This window comes from Tamandua tetradactyla, chromosome 7 (genome assembly GCF_023851605.1).
Source record: "Tamandua tetradactyla isolate mTamTet1 chromosome 7, mTamTet1.pri, whole genome shotgun sequence".
NCBI lineage: Eukaryota > Metazoa > Chordata > Mammalia > Pilosa > Myrmecophagidae > Tamandua > Tamandua tetradactyla.
The window spans coordinates 40,095,507-40,113,766 of NC_135333.1; the positions used below are offsets into that span (position 1 = coordinate 40,095,507).

The following is an 18,260-nucleotide window of genomic DNA, read 5'->3' on the forward strand; positions in this document are numbered from 1 at the left end:
GAGGACAGAAAACTAAGGTCAAGGTCTTGTTACATGATATAATATATATATATCTTGCTATCCCCTGATCCTCTAGTTCATTGGGCTATTTTGCCCTGCTAGCATCAGGGTTGTTAAACATTTGGAATTGTCTTGTGCTTTATATACTAATGCCAGGCATATAGTAGGCAAACAAAAACGTCAATTAAATGGATGAGACTGAATGCCAATATCAAATAACTTCCTTGTCCATGATTCATTTCTACTGCATACTCTTAGTGGTGTTTGTGTATTTAAATAGTATTGAGCAAAGAGCTCAAAAGTGTTTAAAGTGTACGTGTGTATTTCCATATTTCAAGTGGCCCCATAGCCGTTTGTACAGCAAATATGTGTGCCTCTCTCATTGTCTGCTGCAAGTTCCTTCAAGGTTGGGATCAGCCCTTAGATCTTTGTATTTCTAGCGCCTAGCACGGGGCTTGGCAACAATTCCTCTTGAAACAAAGTATATGCCATACGACAAAGGCCGCTGGAAAGAAAAAACATGTTATCAACACCAGCCAGAGAAGCTTTGTCTGATCCTGTAAGATAAAATAGTAGTTTTTCTTAGGAAAAAACACTTTTTACCCTAATGCTGTAGAATTTAGATTTTGGACTTCCAATTGGGTTTTAAGTCCTTAATGGACTGGTGCAACGTATTATACAATGTCTGGTGCTCAGTAAACCATCAATTAAATGTTGTGACCTGAGCCCTCAGGTTCCCAGACACACAAGCTGTTGGCAGTTTCCAGAGAGTCAGGTAGGCGCCCTGATGGGAAGACCCATTTCCACCGCAGGATCTGGGTCTCCGTCCTAACCCTCGGTCACCCCAATTGTCAGGGACACCTTCAGTCCCACATCTCCTCTTCTTGGGGTGAACCTCAGTCCAAGGGACCCCCCCACCCCCACACCTGGGGCCAGACTTCCTACAGGCGCCCCCTCCCCTCCGGAATGACTTCCGCCAGCGCCCCCTCCCCTCGGGCCTGACTTCCTACAGGCGCCCCCTCCCCTCAGGCGGGACTTCCGCTGGAGCCCCTTCTCGTCGTAGCGGCGTCCGCTCCTCCCGCCCGAGGCTCTCTGGGTCCGGTCCCGGCTCAGCCTCTAGCCCTCCTCTTCCACCACCTCCTCCACCTCCTCCTCCGGCTCCGGCTCCGGCGAGACCTGCGAGCGGCAAGATGGCGGCGCCCAGACAGCCGTCGGCCCGCTTATCCGGCGTCACGGTGCCGGCGCCCATTCACGACCTGGAGGCCCTCCGCGCGCTGACGGCGCTCTTCAAAGAGCCGCGGAATCGGTAAAGCCCGGCAGTCCGGGCGGTGGGAGGACGGGCGCGGGCCCGGGGCCACGGCTTGGCTGCGGGAGGGTGTGCGGCCGAGAGGAGGGGCCTGCGGAACTGCGAACCCCGCTCGCCGCGGGCGGCTTCGGGCCTGAAGTCGGCGCTGCGCAGGTGGGGAGGTCGTGGCCGCTGGGCCCCCACGGGATCCTGGCGGGTGTGTGTGTGTGACACATGCGCGCCCCCCCCCCCCCCCCCGCCGGCACGGGTGTGGAACAGGACTGAGGCCTGGAGAGCCGTTACCGAGTGAGCCGGTGCCACGTTGTGCTCCTTTTATTAATTGGCACTGTTCTTGGCCCCGGCTGGGAGCGAGACCGTCAAAGCCTCTGCAGTCATAAAGCGTTAATCGTAGTTGCGGAGAGAGAGAGAGACACCCATTCCCAAAGGGGAAGGTGGGAGGCTGCGTGAATAGCGGTGACGCAGTGGAATCGGGATGGACCCTCCATTCTGTCTGACAACAGAGCCCGGGCTTTGCCATCCCCGAAGGTGGAGGTAGTCTTTTGTGGCGCTTGCGCGAACGCTGGTGAGCAGAGGCTCGTTCCATCTTGACTCTGTCACCGAGCGGCAAGATAGCGAGGCAAAAAGATGCTCAGGAGTCTGAGAGCCCTGGACTTAGTTACTGAACTTAAACGCAACTACAGGCTGTGCATTTTTGGGTAATATCTTCAAGCCTTAGATTTCTTGCTTCCAAAATGGAAATATATAAGTTCATTGCTGGACTGTGCAGAAGACCGAAGAAATAAAGTGTTAGGCCCTCAGCCATCGTGTGTTTGATTTTGTTCTGTTCTTCTCTGGTCTTAAATTTCCTCATCTGTTTAATGGTAATAATGTTGCACAGTACTTCTCTCATGGGATTGCTGTAAGGATTAAGTGAAATTATGCAAATAAGTCCTTAGTAGGGATACCTGAGACATAGTAATAAATGTAGCCGGTATTAGTATTATTTAATACATTTCTTTTTTAAATTTTTTATTGTATATTATATAAACAAAGCAAAGAAATAAAAAATCGATAGTTTTCACAGTACTCCTCGACAGGAAGTTACAGGACAGATCCCAGAGTTTGTCATGGGATACATTTCTTGATGATTCACCATGGGCCAGATACTGTGCTAGGTATAAAAAGTGAAAAGTCTTTGTTCTTCCTTGTACTGGGGACCCAGCAGGCAATTGTAATTCAGTCATTGAGGTAAGTACAAAGAGCAGAGGGCACAAAGAAGAAAAGGACACCTAGATGCGGGTTGATTGGGATCATGGCTAGATGTTTTCCTCTTCAAGTTAGGTGCTTCCTTCTTCCTTCACCCCAAATCACAATAGGAGGTGTGGAGCTACTAAGAGGGTGCTGAAAGCCCAGGGCACTACTTCTTGTGCTTTTTGGGAGATGGTACTCTTAGGAGATTTGTTCATTGACTTACACTTACATATGTCTCTTCTATGGTGAATCCTCCTTTTAGTGTATAATCTCTCATCACCCATTTATTGGGCATGTACTGTGAAGCAAGCTGTTTGCTAGCGCCAAGGGTACAAGGTAAACGACAAGATCCCTTTTATTGACCATGTTGAACAAGTTAATTGTAATGAAGGTCTATACAGGAAGAGGTGTTGGCACAGAGGGAACAGGACCTCTGGGTAGATTGGAGGGCCAGGGAGGGCTTTATTTTACTTCAATTGTTCGTGGTACAGGTGAAGGGTCTAACTAGAAATAGTCTCCCAAGGGGCCATATATTGTTTTTGCAGAGCTGCTGAAAGGGTTTAATAAAATTACACAGGTAAGATGCCTGGTACATAATATTCAAATGTCAGTTCTCATCCTATAGCCTATAGAATAAAATCCAAGCCCTTAACCAGTTCATAAGTCCCTTGACTTGTCTGTTGTGTGGTTTTTTATCAAGGGAGTGACATGAAAAGATGTGAATATTACAAACTTCTCTTTGGCTGCCAGTGTGAAGGAGAAATTAGAGAAACTTGTAGAAGTCCGCATGAAAGAACAGTGAATTAGGGCATTGTCTATGGGAATGGGTAGGATAAATATTGAAAAAATATTTACAAGATTGAATGGACTGGACTCAGGGATCAATTGGATTATTGGAGGAGAGTGAGAAAATGTGGATGCTTCCCAGCTTTGGCTTGAGTTCCTTTGGTGCAATTGTTTTTGTTTCCAGATGGGGTTTGGAGACCAGAAAGGGTAAGCTGATAGGCAGGTTCTGGAGTGGACAGACAGATGGTTGTACAGTAGTGCAGAGAGCTCTTGCTGAGGGTTTAGAAGGACAAACTTTATTTGGGGTCCTGATCCACCACTGCTTCTCTGTGTTTCTTTGCGTAAATCATTAGCTATTCCTCAGTGGAGTCACAGATTTGGACCAGACCCCAGCTGCTCTGATAGGGTCCCTGACACTCTGAGTTCCAGCGTTTTTCCTTGTCGGGCTCTCCTCCTTGGTAAACTCTTCTAGGGTGCCTAGTGCAGTTTCAAGTGTGAACAGGCAGAAAGATGGACCTAGAGGGAGGATGGGACAAAAAAACTGAAGCAAAATGAGACCCAAGAGTAGTAAACAGAAACACCAAAGTAAAAATAGACTGAGGAAAGTAAGAAGCTAATTTGTGAAACAAAAGATGAGAATTGTAGATGGAATAATGTATTTTGAGGTTCTTCCCGTATGTTTAATTCTACAAAGCAAACTTAAGTTTGTGGTAGCTGGTAGAAGTGTCACATAGTAGAAAGAACAGTGGCTTTTCAACAGTGTCCATCAATCAGTCTGTGAATCCTGGCTTAGTTTCTCTGGACTTAAAGGTTCTCATTTTAAAATGGGATGATAATACCCACTCTGCAGGATAATTGTGAGGATCTTGTGTATAGTAGATGGCATTTATTTAGCACCTACTGTTAAAGAATAAGATGGCTGTGAGTGACTGAGAACTTAATTGTATTTAATTTCCCACCTTATAGAAGGTAACTGAAGCTATTTCAGGAAGGTGATAATTTATTCTGATTTTTAATTTGCAAGAAACAGGGATCACAAGTTTAGCAACCCCCAAGTGAGAGGAAGCACTTAGGTCTCTTTGTGGTTTCAAATATGTCCACAAATGCTTTGATATCCCTACTTCAAGAGGAGGACTTAATTCCTCTCCTTTTGCTTCTGAAGAACAGAAGATGGTGGAAGCCTTCTAAGGCCAGGTTAGAAAGGCATTTCAGCTTTCTCTTTATAGTTTCTCTTGGATCACTCATTCTGAGGAAGCCAGCTGCCATGTCAGGATATTCAGCCAGCCATATGGAGAGATCCATGTGGTGAGAGACCGAGGCTTCTGGTGGTTGGAGCTGTATATACCCCAGAAAAATGTGTGGGTTACAGTGTGGGTGTGAACCCAATGTAAGTAGGCCCTTTGAAGATGGTTACCTCAGTGAGGATATGGCCATGTCAGGCAGGATGGGACTTAATCATGTTACTGGGATCTTTTATAAAAGGAGTGAAATTCAGACAGATGGAGAGAGAAAGCCAGAGGGAGCAGCGAAAAACAGAATACCAAAACAGAACTCGGAAGAGAAGGGAGAGACCTCCATTTGCATTGCCATGTGATGGAAGAGCCCAGGACTAAGGATGGCTTGTAGCTAGTCTTCAGAAAGTGTCGCCTTGCTAATGCTTTGATTCTGTGAGCTAATAAGTTTCCATAGTTTAAACCAACCCTTTGCTTGAGCAGCCAGGGAAACTAAAACACCTGCCAACAGCCCTGTGACAAACCGTTTTAGGGACAGATTCTCTAGTTCTAGTCAAGCCTTCAGATGGCTGTAGCGTCACCTGTGTGTGCAGCCTCCTGAGGAACCCTGGTCAGACGATTCCTCAGATCCCTGCCCCTCAGGATGGTATTAAATAACATGCTTATTGTTTCACATTTCTGAGTTGTGGGGTAATTTGTTATGCAGCAACAAATAATTAAAACAATCATGTTACTATAGGTAAATTATACCTTAGTTGACTGTATGTTAATTATTACCATCCCCACTCCTCCCATAAATTTTTTTTGTATGTTAAATCTCAGCCAGCATGATTTAATACTTTAAAGAAATATCACTGGCTTCTTCACTGCTTTAAAGAAATATCACTTTGAAAGATATCACTGGTAAAGCAATATTTTTATTTGTAAAATTTGTTGTAAGAAAAGACGAGAAGCTTGAATATTGGGTATCCTAATGTTATTAGGATACTGAGGGCTCATTGAGTGTTTTTTTAAGTGCTTTTTTGTTGGAAAATATATATACAAAGCAAAGAAAGAAGAAGTAATAATTTCAAAGCACACTTCAACAAGTTGTTACAGAACAGATCCCAGAGTTTGTGATGTGCTACTTACCCGCCATCTCAGGTTTTTCCTTCTAGAGTCTCCAAAACATTGGAGGCCAGAAGGAGTATTGATGTAGTGATTCAGCAGTCATACTTATTTGTTAAATTCTGTCTTCTTTGTTATACTGCCTCCTTTTCTTCTGGTCCCTCTACCAATCTATAGGGAGAGGCAATGACCATCCTGCCTTTTTCATGTTGAGAAGGGGTGTTGATGCTAAAGGGCAGGGGGATGCAATCAATCGATAATCTTGAAGAGGCTGGTCTTTTGGGTTCAGGATTTTTATGATTTAGGAACCCTCCAGTAATGCAAGCCTAGTTCATGAAACCTTTATAGAGTCTCTGTTTGAGCCCTAGGTGTTCTTAAGACTCAACAGGAGTGATGTTGGTTGGGGTTTAGCAAACCATGGCAATTAGCACTATCTAACTGAAGCTTGGGTAAGATCAACCTCCAGAACGGTCTCTTGACTCTTTTGATCTCACTTGGCCACTTGTGCCTTATTAGTATTATTGTTTTCAGTCAGTCAAGCATGATTGTGGGGGGAGACAATGCTAACCAGTTTAACAGTAACCCACAACCCTCGGACCAACCGATGCCTTATTTTATTACACTTCTTTTCCCTCTTTTGATCTGAAAGGCATCAATCCCACAGTGTCAAGGCTAGACTCATCCTTGGAAGTCATACCCCACATTGTCAGGGACATTTTCACCTCTGAATGTCCCACGTAGTGGGAAGGGTCTGAACCACAAAAGAGGTTTCCTGGAAGCAACTCTTAGGTCCTTAGGCCTTATAGGTAGTCTTAGCTTCTTCCCTACAGAAATAAGTTTCATATGGTCAAGACTCAAAATCAAGGGCATGACCTATTTTCTTGGGGAGTAACCCTGTGGTTGAGAGGGTACTCACAGTTTCCCATCTGGGAAAGTTCAGTGGTTCCATATATATATATTCTCCCCTCAACCTTTGGAGCCTCAAGGGAATCTCTCAATACTTTTTAATTATCAGTCCCCATAGTCTGAGATATATCCTGGTAATAAATTAAGCTGTACTGAATTACGAGGCCTTATTCCTGTTATGGATTCCAGGAGTTTGAGTTGTTTAAATGAGCTATCTAGACAGGTTGATTTAGACTATATGTTATCTAGAATTTAGGCATAATAAACCTCTCTGCCTTTGATCTCATGTAGCAGGTGAAGGTCTAGAGTATATATATACAGTATCATCTTTTGCCCTCTATTCTGATTTACTTTAGAGCCAGCCAGATTGGCTTCATTTTTATCAGTAATTGAGGCCTGATCTCTTTTTTGGTTACTTTAATTGCTGTTATATACAGCTATGCTAACTTTCAGGGCTATAGTACTCCATTTCTGCATCTTAGGTGTCACAGTTAGTGAGTTCTAGGGATGTATCAGTGGATACATGTATAGCTCAGTGTCTCAGAATTTAGAAATATACTTACAACTTCAGGCTAAGTTTGGCTGCTATAAGAGCTTACAATCTAGGCTCCAATTTTCTTGTAAGTTTCTGAAAGAGACCTTAAGATATCTGTTTTTTTGTTTCTGGCTTATTTTGCACAACACATTGTCCCCAAGATTTATTCAATTCATTGTATGCCTCTCGAAGCCCTTCCTTTTTGTAGCCACACCATATTCCATCATATAACTGTTATCACGGTTTGCCATTTTGTTTCTCAGTCATTGTACCCTTCACCTCCTTCCATACATTGGGCATCATGGATACTGTCACAGTCAGGTTCATGAGTCAACTTGGCCAGGTGGTGGTAACTGTTTGTCTGTTTGTGCAAGTGCTGGCCTATTTTTGCTAAGAGGAAATTTCATAGAATTAAATCATGGTCACGTTAGCTACATCCATAGCTGATTCCATTTGTAATCAGCCAAGGGGCGTGTCTTCTTTAATGAGTGATGCTTAATCTAATCACTGGAAACCTTTTAAGAAGAATTCGGAAAAGACAGGTTCTCTTCCTGCTTCAGCCGGTGAGCCTCTCCTGAGGAGTTCATCCAGACCCTCCATCGGAACCATTGGCTTCACAGCCTGCCCTACAGATTTTGGACTCTAGTTCCCTTGGTTACTTTTATAAATTTTATAATTACGAATATTTCCTGTTGCTTCTGTTTCTCTAGAGAACCCTAGCTAATACAACTTGGTACCAGGAGTGGTTCTTAAGAAACAGAAACTAAAAAATGGGTTTTTATGAATGGTTTTCCAAACTGACTAGACTCAAAGGCACTAAGGACTCTGATTCCCATAATCAGAATGACATTGCCAATCCATGGAGTGAGTTGGCAAGAGAGAGTCAAAATATCACCATTCGATTCTTCTAATTCTTCGCTTGTACGAAGCCAGGCTCTGGGGGATAATGTTTTTAACACCTTTACAGAGTTTTGTGGAAATAGTAGGTATAGAGATGTTGGCTGGTTGTTGTTAGATGCACTGTATACCTTAATGAGTGAAAGGGATGGGCTTAAGGCTTCAAACAAGAAGCTTAAGCACCATCTGACAGATGTAGATGTTTCTGTGAGTGTTCTGAAGGAAAATCTTATTTCCTATAACTGTAGACTTGAGATCTCTGAAAATCAGACTCAGAAACTTATTGTTAGAGTAGCAGCTTTACAACGTAAACTGAAATCTCAATCTTGAATAGTGTCTGCTATTAAAGTGACGGCATTGACTGGAAAGGAGTGGGACCCTGAAAAATGGGATGGTGATGTATGGATTGATAATGATGTCAGGGGTTGAAACCCTAGATCATGCTGAGTCTTCTCTAGATAACCCTGTAATAGTCTGCCCTGAGGACATGGCCGCCCCACCTCCGGTCTGCCTTGAGGAGTTGGCCACCCAACCTCCTCCTGAAGGGGTTAGCCCTAGAGAGATTAATTCTATTTTACCAAATGAAACTGCAAATGAATGCCCTGAAGCAAATGGTTTGGAAGTATTTCTAATTCTTTTCATGACCCACCCCTACCACCCCTCAATTCTTCCAGACCTACAACTAGACTTAAGTCCCAACAGGCCCCTAAAGGTGAGGTACAGAGTATCACACATGAGGAGGTATGTTATACTCCAAAAGAACTGTGTGAGTTTTCTAATTTATATAGACAGAAATCAGAGGAATATGTGTGGCAATGGATTTTAAGGGTGTGGGATAATGGTGGGAGGAATATAAGGCTGGATGAGGCTGAATTTATTGATATAGGCCCACTAAGCAGAGATTCTGCATTTAATTTTATAGCTTGAGGGGTTAGAAAAGGCATTAATGGTTTGTTTGGATGGTTGGCTGAAACATGGATCAAAAGGTGGCCGACATTACCTGAGGTTGAAATGCCAAAACTGCCGTGGTATAATGTAGATGAGGGGATCCGGAGGCTTAGAGAGATTGGAATTGTTAGAGTGGATTTATCATGCAAAACCTGCTCTTACACCCCAGGAATGTCTGGAGGATGCACCTTTTACCAGAACATGAGAAATACATTTGTGAGACTAGTGCCATCATCCCTGAGGGGCTGTGTAGTTGCACTTCTCTGTACGTCAGATACTACTGTGGGAACTGCTGTCGCTGAGCTGGAATCCTTAAACACAGTGGGGATGACAGGATCCCGAGTTGACAGAAGCCAGGTGGCAGCACTTAATCGCCAAAGACAGGGTGGATGTGACTTTTATAATAGACTGCAGACTGAAAGCAGGAGTCAAAATAATCTGGCTCGCAGAGATTTGTAGCATTGACTAGTAAATCATGGGGTACCTAGAAATACAATAGATGGGCAGTCTACTAAATTCTTGTTTGAGCTGTATAAACAAAATAGTTCTAGGTCAAGTGAACAGAAGTCTAACTTGAAATACAAAAACACAGAGTCACGGCCCCTTAATCAATTTCCAGACTTGAGACAGTTTACAGACCCAGAGCCCCTTGAATAAAGGGGAGACCAGGTCCCTTTGGGGGAGAACCTTGTTACACTGCCACAAAACTATACGGTTAATCTTCCTCCAAGCCTTCACCAAGGAGACCGATGGCCTTTTACCAGGGTTACAGTGCATTGGGGTAAAGGAAATGATCAGATATTTCAGGTATTATTAGACACTGGTTTGAAGTGACATTAATTCCGGGGACCCAAAATGTCACTCTGGTCCACTGGTCAGAGTGAGGGCTTATGAAGGTCAGGTGATTGATGGAGTTTTAGCTCAGGTCCATCTCACGGTGGGTTCTGTGGGGCCCTGGACCTATTCTGTAGTTATTTCCCCAGTTCCAGAATGCACATTGAAATAGACATATTGAGCAACTGACAGAATCCCCACATTGGCTCTCCAACTTGTGTGGTAAGGGCTATTATGGTGGGAAAAGCCAAGTGGAAGCCATTAGAACTGCCCATGCCTAGCAAAATAGTAAATCAGAAGCAATAGCAGTTTCCTGGAGGGATTGCAGAGATTACTGCCACTCTTAAGGGCTTGAAGGATGTAGGGGTGATGATTCCCACCACATCCCCACTCAACTCTCCTATCTTGCCTGTTCAGAAAACAGATGGGTCTTGGAGGATGTGATAGTTAGATTCAGGCTTCAACTTGGTGAGGTGTAGGTGCCTAGTTTATCGCTGAGGACCTGAGCCAATGGTACGTGAACCTCATCTGTTGCTGATTACATCTGCATTTGGCTAGCAGACCTGCCTGCTGCAATGAATGATATTTGATTTAATTGGCTGATGCTTAAATGAGAGAGCTCAATGTAGCACAGCCCAAGCAGCTCAGCATACCTCATCTCAGCACTTGCAGCTCAGCCCAGGCCTTTGGAGATGCAGAAAGAAGACACCCCATGAAAAGTTGTTGGAACCTAGAGGCCTGCAGAGAAGGCCAGCAGAGATCACCCTGTGCCTTCCCATGTAAGAAAGAACCTCAGTTGAAAGTTAGCTACCTTTCTTTTGAGAACTAACAAAATGAATCCCCTTTTATTATTAAAAGCCAATCCGTCTCTGGTGTGTTGCATTCTGGCAGCTAGCAAACTAGAACAGAGGATGACAGTGGATTATCGTAAGCTCAACCAGGTGCTAACTTCAATTACAGCTACTGTTCCAGATGTGGTATCATTGCTTGAGCCAATCAATACATCCCCTGGTACCAGGTATGCAACTGTTGATCTGGCAAATACTTTTTTCTCAATAGCTGTTAGTAAGGACCACCAGAAACAGTTTGCTTTCAGCTGGCAAGGTCAGCAATATACTTTTCACTGTCCTACCTCAGGGGTATATCAACTGTCCAGCCCTGTGTCATAATCTTGTCCGCAGGGACCTTGATCTCCCTTCCACAAGACATCACACTGGACCATTGTATTGATGATATCATGTTGATTAGACCTAGTAAGCAAGAAGTAGCAACTACTTTAGACTTACTGGTAAGGCATTTGTGTGTCAGAGGATGGGAGATAAATCCAACAATAATACTGGGGTCTTCCACCTCAGTGAAATTTCTAAGCGTCCAGTTGTGTGGGGCGTGTCAAGATATCCCTTCTAAGGTGAAGGATAAGTTGCTGCATCTGGCCTTTCCTACAATCAAAATAGAGGCACAACACCCAGTTGGTCTCTTTGGATTTTGGTGTCGCCATATCCCTCATTTGGGTGTGCTACTCTGGCCCATTTATCAAGTGACCAGAAAGCAGCTAATTTTGAGTGGGGACCTGAACAAGAGGAGGCTCTGCGACAGGTCCAGGCTGCTGTATAAGCTGCTCTGCCACTTGGACCATATGATCCAGCAGATCCAATGCTGCTGGAAATGTCAGTGGCAAGTAGAGATGCTGTTTGGAGCCTTTGGCAGGCCCTTATAGGAGAATCACAATGCAGACCCTTAGGATTTTGAAGCAAAGCCTTACCATCTGCTGCAGATAACTACTCTCCTTTTGAGAAACAGCTTTTGGCCTGCTACTGGGCCTTAGTAAGACCAAACACTTAACCTTGGGCCACCAAGTTACTGTGAGACCTGAGTTGCCTATCATGAGCTGGGTGTTGTCTGACCCACCGAGCTATAAAGTTGGGTGTGCACAGGAGCACTCCAACATAAAATGGAAATGGTATATACAAGATAGGGCCAGAGCAGGTCTTGAAGGCATAAGTAAGTTACATGACGAAGTGGCCCAAATGCCCATGGTCTCCACTCCTGCCACATTACCTTCTCTCTACCGGACCAGAGCTATGGCCTCTTGGGGAGTTCCTTACAGTGAATTGACTGAGGAAGAGAAAACTTGGACCTGGTTTATAGATGGTTCACCACCATATGCAGGTACCATCCAGAAGTGGACAGCTGCAGCACTACAACCCCTTTCTGGGGTGTCCTTGAGGGACAGCGGTGAGGGGAAATCCTCCCAGTGGGCAGAACTTTGAGCAGTGCACCTGGTTGTTCATTTTGCTTGGAAGAAGAACTGACCAGAGCTGCCTTTATATACTGTGCTGGTTTGAATCTGTAGTGGACCCCAGAAAAGCCATGCCCTTTGAACCTCATTCAGTATTGCTGGGTGGGAGCATTTTGATTGTTTCCATGAAGATGTGACCCGCCCAATTGTGGGTGGTAAATTTTTATGTTCTCAATTTCATTTATTTCTGCTCTCATCTTTGTTATTTCTTTCCTTTTGCTTGCTTTGGGGATAGTTTGCTGTTCTTTCTCCAGTTCTTCCAAGTGGACAGTTAATTCCCACATTTTTGCCCTTTCTTCTTTTTTGATATAGGCATTTAGGGCAACAAATTTCCATCTTAGCACTGCCTTTGCTGCATCCCATAAGTTTTGATATGCTGTGTTTTCATTTTCATTTGCGTCGAGATATTCCCTGATTTCTCTTGTAATTTCTTCCTTGACCCACTCGTTATTTAAGAGTGTGTTGTTGAGCCTCCACATATTTGTGAATTTTCTGGCACTCTGCCTATTATTGATTTCCAACTTCATTCCTTTATGATCTGAGAAAGTGTTGTGTATGATTTCAATCTTTTTAAATTTGTTGAAACTTGCTTTGTGACCCAGCATAGGGTCTGTTTTTGAGAATGATCCATGAGCACTTGAGAAAAAAGTGTATCCTGCTGTTGTGGGGTGTAATGTCCTATAAATGTCTGTTAAGTCTAGCTCATTTATTGTAATATTCAAATTTTCTGTTTCTTTATTGATCCTCTGTCTAGATGTTCTGTCCATTGATGAGAGTGGGGAATTGAAGTCTCCAACTATTATGGTAGATGTGTCTATTTCCCTTTTCAGTATTTGCAGTGTATTCCTCACGTATTTTTGGGCATTCTGGTTGGGTGCATACATATTTATGATTGTTATGTCTTCTTGTTGAATTGTTCCTTTTATTAGTAGATAGTATCCTTCTTTGGCTCTTTTAACTGTTTTACATTTGAAGTCTAATTTGTTGGATATTAGTATAGCTACTCCTGCTCTTTTCTGGTTGTTATTTGCATGAAATATCTTTTCCCAACCTTTCACTTTCAACCTATGTTTATCTTTGGGTCTAAGATGTGTTTCCTGTAGACAGCATATAGAAGGATCCTGTTTTTTAATCCATTCTGCCAGTCTGTGTCTTTTGATTGGGGAATTCAGTCCATTAACATTTAGTGTTATTACTGTTTGGATAATATTTTCCTCTACCATTTTGCCTTTTGTATTATATATATCATATCTAATTTTCCTTCTTTCTATACTCTTCTCCACACCTCTCTCTTCTGTCTTCATATCTGTCTCTAATACTCCCTTTAGTATTTCTTGCGGAGCTGGTCTCTTGGTCACAAATTCTCTGAGTGATTTTTTGTCTGAGAATGTTTTAATTTCTCCCTCATTTTTGAAGGACAGTTTTGCTGGATATAGGAGTCTTGGTTGGCAGTTTTTCTCTTTTAGTAATTTAAATATATCATCCCACTGTCTTCTCGCCTCCATGGTTTCTGCTGAGAAATCTACACATAGTCTTATTGGGTTTCCCTTGTGTGTGATGGATTGCTTTTCTCTTGCTGCTTTCAAGATCCTCTCTTTCTCTTTGACCTCTGACATTCTGACTAGTGTCTTGGAGAATGTCTATTTGGATCTATTCTCTTTGGAGTGCACTGCACTTCTTGGGTCTGTAATTTTAGGTCTTTCATAAGAGTTGGGAAATTTTCAGTGATAATTTCTTCCATTAGTTTTTCTCCCCCTTTTCCCTTCTCTTCTCCTTCTGGGACACCCACAACACGTGTATTTGTGCGCTTCATATTATCATTCAGTTCCCTGAGTCCCTTCTCATATTTTTCCATTCTTTTCCCGATAGTTTCTGTTTCTTTTTGGGTTTCAGATGTTCCATCCTCCAGTTCACTAATGCTAACCTCTGTCTCTTGAAATCTACCATTGTAGGTTTCCATTGTTTTTTTTCATCTCTTCTACTGTATCTTTCATTCCCATAAGTTCTGTGATTTGTTTTTTCAGACTTTCCATTTCTTCTTTTTGTTCCTTCCTTGCCTTCTTCATGTCCTCCCTCAATTCATTGATTTGGTTTTTGATGAGGTTTTCCATTTCTGTTCGTATATTCTGAATTAGTTGTTTCAGCTGCTGTATCTCATTTGAACTATTGGTTTGTTCCTTTGACTGGGCCATATCTTCAATTTTCCTGGTGTGATTTGTTATTTTTTGCTGGCGTCTAGACATTTAATTACCTTAATTAGTTTATTCTGGAGATTGCTTTAACTTATCTTACCTAGGGTTTTCTTGCTAGATGAGTTTTGTTGTCTATCTGTTCTTTGACCTTCAGTTCAGCTTTTTCTGGGCCTCTAGCTTAAGTTTTGTTTAACAGAGGGTAATTTTTCAGTTCTTGTTTTCTTGGTTCTTGTCCTGCTTGTAAGGTGCCTTTTCCCTCCCCACCCTTAGGAGGGTCTTTATAGGTATTACAGACTCTAGCTGGGTTTTCCCGGACTGAATTCACCTCCTATCAAGGGGAAGGAGTCACCTGAGTCAGTTTTCCCTGAGGGTGAGACCCAGCAGGTTGAAAGACTTTCCTGTGAAGTCTCTGGGCTCTGTTTTTCTTATCCTGCCCAGTATGTGGCGCTTGTCTGTCTGTGGGTCCCACCAGCAAAAGATGTTGTGGCTCCTTTAACTTTGGCAGGCTCTCCCTGCTGGGGGCGTGGTGGAGACAGAGGAGAGGTTGTAGGCTGGTTTTAATGGCTTCAAATTGCCAATCCCTGGGGTCTGAATTCCTTGAGAGAAGGATTCCACCTAAGTTGGGCTTCACTCCTCCCCTGGGGAAGGCACACGTGGGAGATAGCCCTGAAAGCAGTCTGTTTCTGCCTATTCCTGGGGCAGTTGCAGCCCGAGTAATCCCACCGCTGAATCCAGAGGCAGCCAAGCCTCTGTAGAAACAGCCACAAAAACCTGTTTCGTCCCCTTTGCTCTTTTTCAGTTAACCCAATAAGCGACCTCTGCCTTGACCAGTTTCGCCTGAGCTGGGGGCCTATTTTTAGTAGTCAGAATTTGTTTATTAATGCCACAATTGGTGTTTGGTTGGACTCAGTCCCTGCTACTGTTAGAGTCTCTTTCCTTTCCCTCCGGGAAGCTGCCTGTGGGGGAGGGGTGCCGGGCACCAGCCGCCGGGGCTTGGGGAACTCGCAATTCCGGAGACTCGCAGCCGGTCCAACTGGTCCAGACTGGCGTACGCTGTGTGTCCGGTCACTATCGTGGCTCCGGGAGCTGTTCTGTACTGTTTCTGGTTATTTAGTAGTTGTTCTGGAGGACGAACTAAAACGTGCACATTGCTAAGCCGCCATCTTGGCCCCCTCCTGTTGTCTCTCCTTCTGGGTGGTAACTTTTGATCAGATAATTTCCATGGAGGTGTGTTTCCACCCACTGAAGGTGGAGTTCCTTGCTGGAATCCTTTAAAATAGGAAACATTTTGGAGAGAGTCCCTTTTTGGTAGAGCCACGTGAAAGCCAGCAGATGCCGCCATGTTCACCATGTGCCCTTCCAGCTGAGAGAGAAACGTTGAGCGTTGTTGGCCTTCTTGAACCAAGGTATCTTTCTCCGGATGCTTTGAATTGGACATGTCAATGGACTGTTTTAATTGGAACATTTTCTCGGCCTTGGAATTGTAAACTAGCAACTCATTAAATTCCCCCTTTTAAAAGCCACTCCGTTTCTGGTATATTGCATTCCAGCAGCTAGCAAACTAGAACATATACGGACCCATGGGCTGTTGCTAATGGTTTGCCTGGATGGTCAGGGACTTGGAAAGATCATAATGTGGGAAATTGGTGAGAAAGAGGTCTGGGGAAGAGGTATGTGGATAGACCTTCCTGAGTGGGCTAAAAACATGAAGAAATTTGTGTCCCATGTGAATGCGCACCAGAGGGTGACTTCAGCAGAGGAAGATTTTAATAATCAAGTTGATAAGATGACCCATGTTGTGGATACCAGTCACCCTCTTTTCTCAGCAATTCCTGTCATTGCCCAATGGGCTCATGAACAAAGTGGTCATGGTGGTAGGGATGGTGGTTATGCATGGGTTCAGGAAAATGGACTTCCACTCACCAAGGCTGACTTGCCTACAGCCACTGCTGACTGCCCAATCTGCCAGCAGCAGAGACCCACACTCAGCTCCTGATATGGCACCATTCCCCAAGGTGACCAGCCAGGTACGTGGTGGCAGGTTGATTACATTGGACCAGTCCATTCATGGAAGGGGCAGCAATTTGTTCTAACTGGAGTAGACACGTACTTTGGATATGGGTGTGCTTTCCCTGCACGCAATGCTTCTGCCAAAACTACCGTCCGTGGGCATTCAGAATGCCTTACCCATAATCATGGTATTCCACACAGCATTGCTTCTGATCATGGAATGTACTTCACAGCAAATGAAGTGCGGAATGGGCACATGCCCATGGAATTCTCTGGTCTTACCATGTTCCCCATCATCCAGAAGCAGGTGGATTGATAGAACGGTGGAATGGCCTTTTGAGAACTCAGTTATGGTGCCAACTAGGTGGCAGTACTTTGAAGGGCTGGGGTAATGTTCTCCAGGAAGCTGTGTATGCTCTGAATCAGCGTCTGCTGTATGATGCTGTTTCTCCCATAGCCAAGATCCATGGGTCCAGGAACCAAGGGATGGAAACGGGAATGGCACCACTCATTATTACCCCTAGTGATCTACTAGGAAAATTTTTGCTTCCTGTCCCTGAGACCCTGAGCTCTGCTGGTCTACAGGTTTTTGTTCCAAAAGGGGGAGTGCTTCCACCAGGAGGAACAACAGTGACTCCACTGAACTGGAATCTGAGACTGCCATCTGGTCACTTTGGTCTACTCGTGTCCCTGGATCAACAAGCCAAGAAGGAGATTACATTACTGGCTGGGGTGATTGACTCTGACTATCAGGGGAAAATAGGAGTGCAGCTACACAACGAAGGTAAAGAAGAATTTTCCTGTAATCTAGGAGATCCCCTAGGGTGTCTTTTAGTACTAACTGCCCTATGATTAAAATCACTGGAAAACTGCAACAACCCAATCCAGGCAGAGCTACTAATGGCTCTGAAACTTCAGGAATGAAGGTTTGGGTCACCCCAGCAGGTAAAGAACCACGGTCAGCTGAAGTGCTTGCTGAGGGTAAAGGGAACATGGAATGGATAGTGGAAGCAGGTAGTGACAAATACGAACTACAACACATGATCAGTTACAGAAACGAGGACTGTATGCTGTTTTGTTCATGTTATAGTATTTAAGTTGTAAGATATCAAGTTTAAGAATGAATATTATCCAAGGACTTGCACCCTATTCTGGAGAGATTTCATGTGTTTCCGGTTATATGTAGGACAGTTGAGTATCATTAGGTGAGAAAAAAGTGTCCTTTATTTTTTTCTATTTAGAAATTAGGTATGGTTTAAGGTGATGAGTGTAGCTGCCAAGTTGACAAGGGTGGACTGTCATGGTCAGATTCATATGTCAGCTTGGCCAGGTGGTGGTACCTGTTTGTCTGATTGGGCAAGTGCTGGCCTGTCTTTTGCTATGAGGACATTTCGAAGAATTAAATCATATCATGTTAGCGGCCTGTCTTTTGCTATGAGGACATTTTGAAGAATTAAATCATATCATGTTAGCTATATCCACAGCTGATTTCATTTGTAATCAGCGAAGGGGAGTATCTTCTTTAATGAGTGATGCTTAATATAATCACTGGAAGCCTTTTAAGGAGGATTCAGAAGAGACAGTCTCTCTTCCTGCTTTGGCTGGCAAGCCACTCCTGTGAAGTTTGTCCAGACCCTCCATCAGAATCATCATCTTCACAGCCTGCCTACTGATTTTGAACTCAATGGTTATGTGAGACACTGTTATAAATTTTATATTTAGAAATATTTCCTGTTGATTCCTTTTCTTTAGAGAACCTTAACTAATAGAGGTACTATCCAAAGTACACCATTTCTCACACTGTTCTCACTTTGTTATATAATCAGCAGCACTCTGAATTTCAGATAATTTTCATTGATCCAGAAAGACAAAAATGGACCAACATAGCATCACCAAGTATTAAATCCAAAGTACTCATTACCACTTATCCCTCACCCCCAATTAGTTGCCCCTGGTAGTGCTGTGGTACTGTGATGTC

The 18,260-nt window shown here is 43.8% G+C and overlaps 1 protein-coding gene across 1 annotated transcript in view; it reads left to right on the top strand.

Annotated features, from left to right (window-relative positions):
• The first annotated feature begins 1,016 nt into the window (after positions 1 to 1,016).
• ATXN10 (ataxin 10) overlaps positions 1,017 to 18,260 on the top strand; it is a 288,405-nt gene continuing 271,161 nt past the window's right edge. The window contains exon 1 of the mRNA XM_077169167.1: positions 1,017 to 1,306. Coding sequence (XP_077025282.1) covers positions 1,191 to 1,306 — 116 coding nt within the window. The 5' untranslated portion in view covers positions 1,017 to 1,190. The remainder of the gene's footprint in view (positions 1,307 to 18,260) is intronic.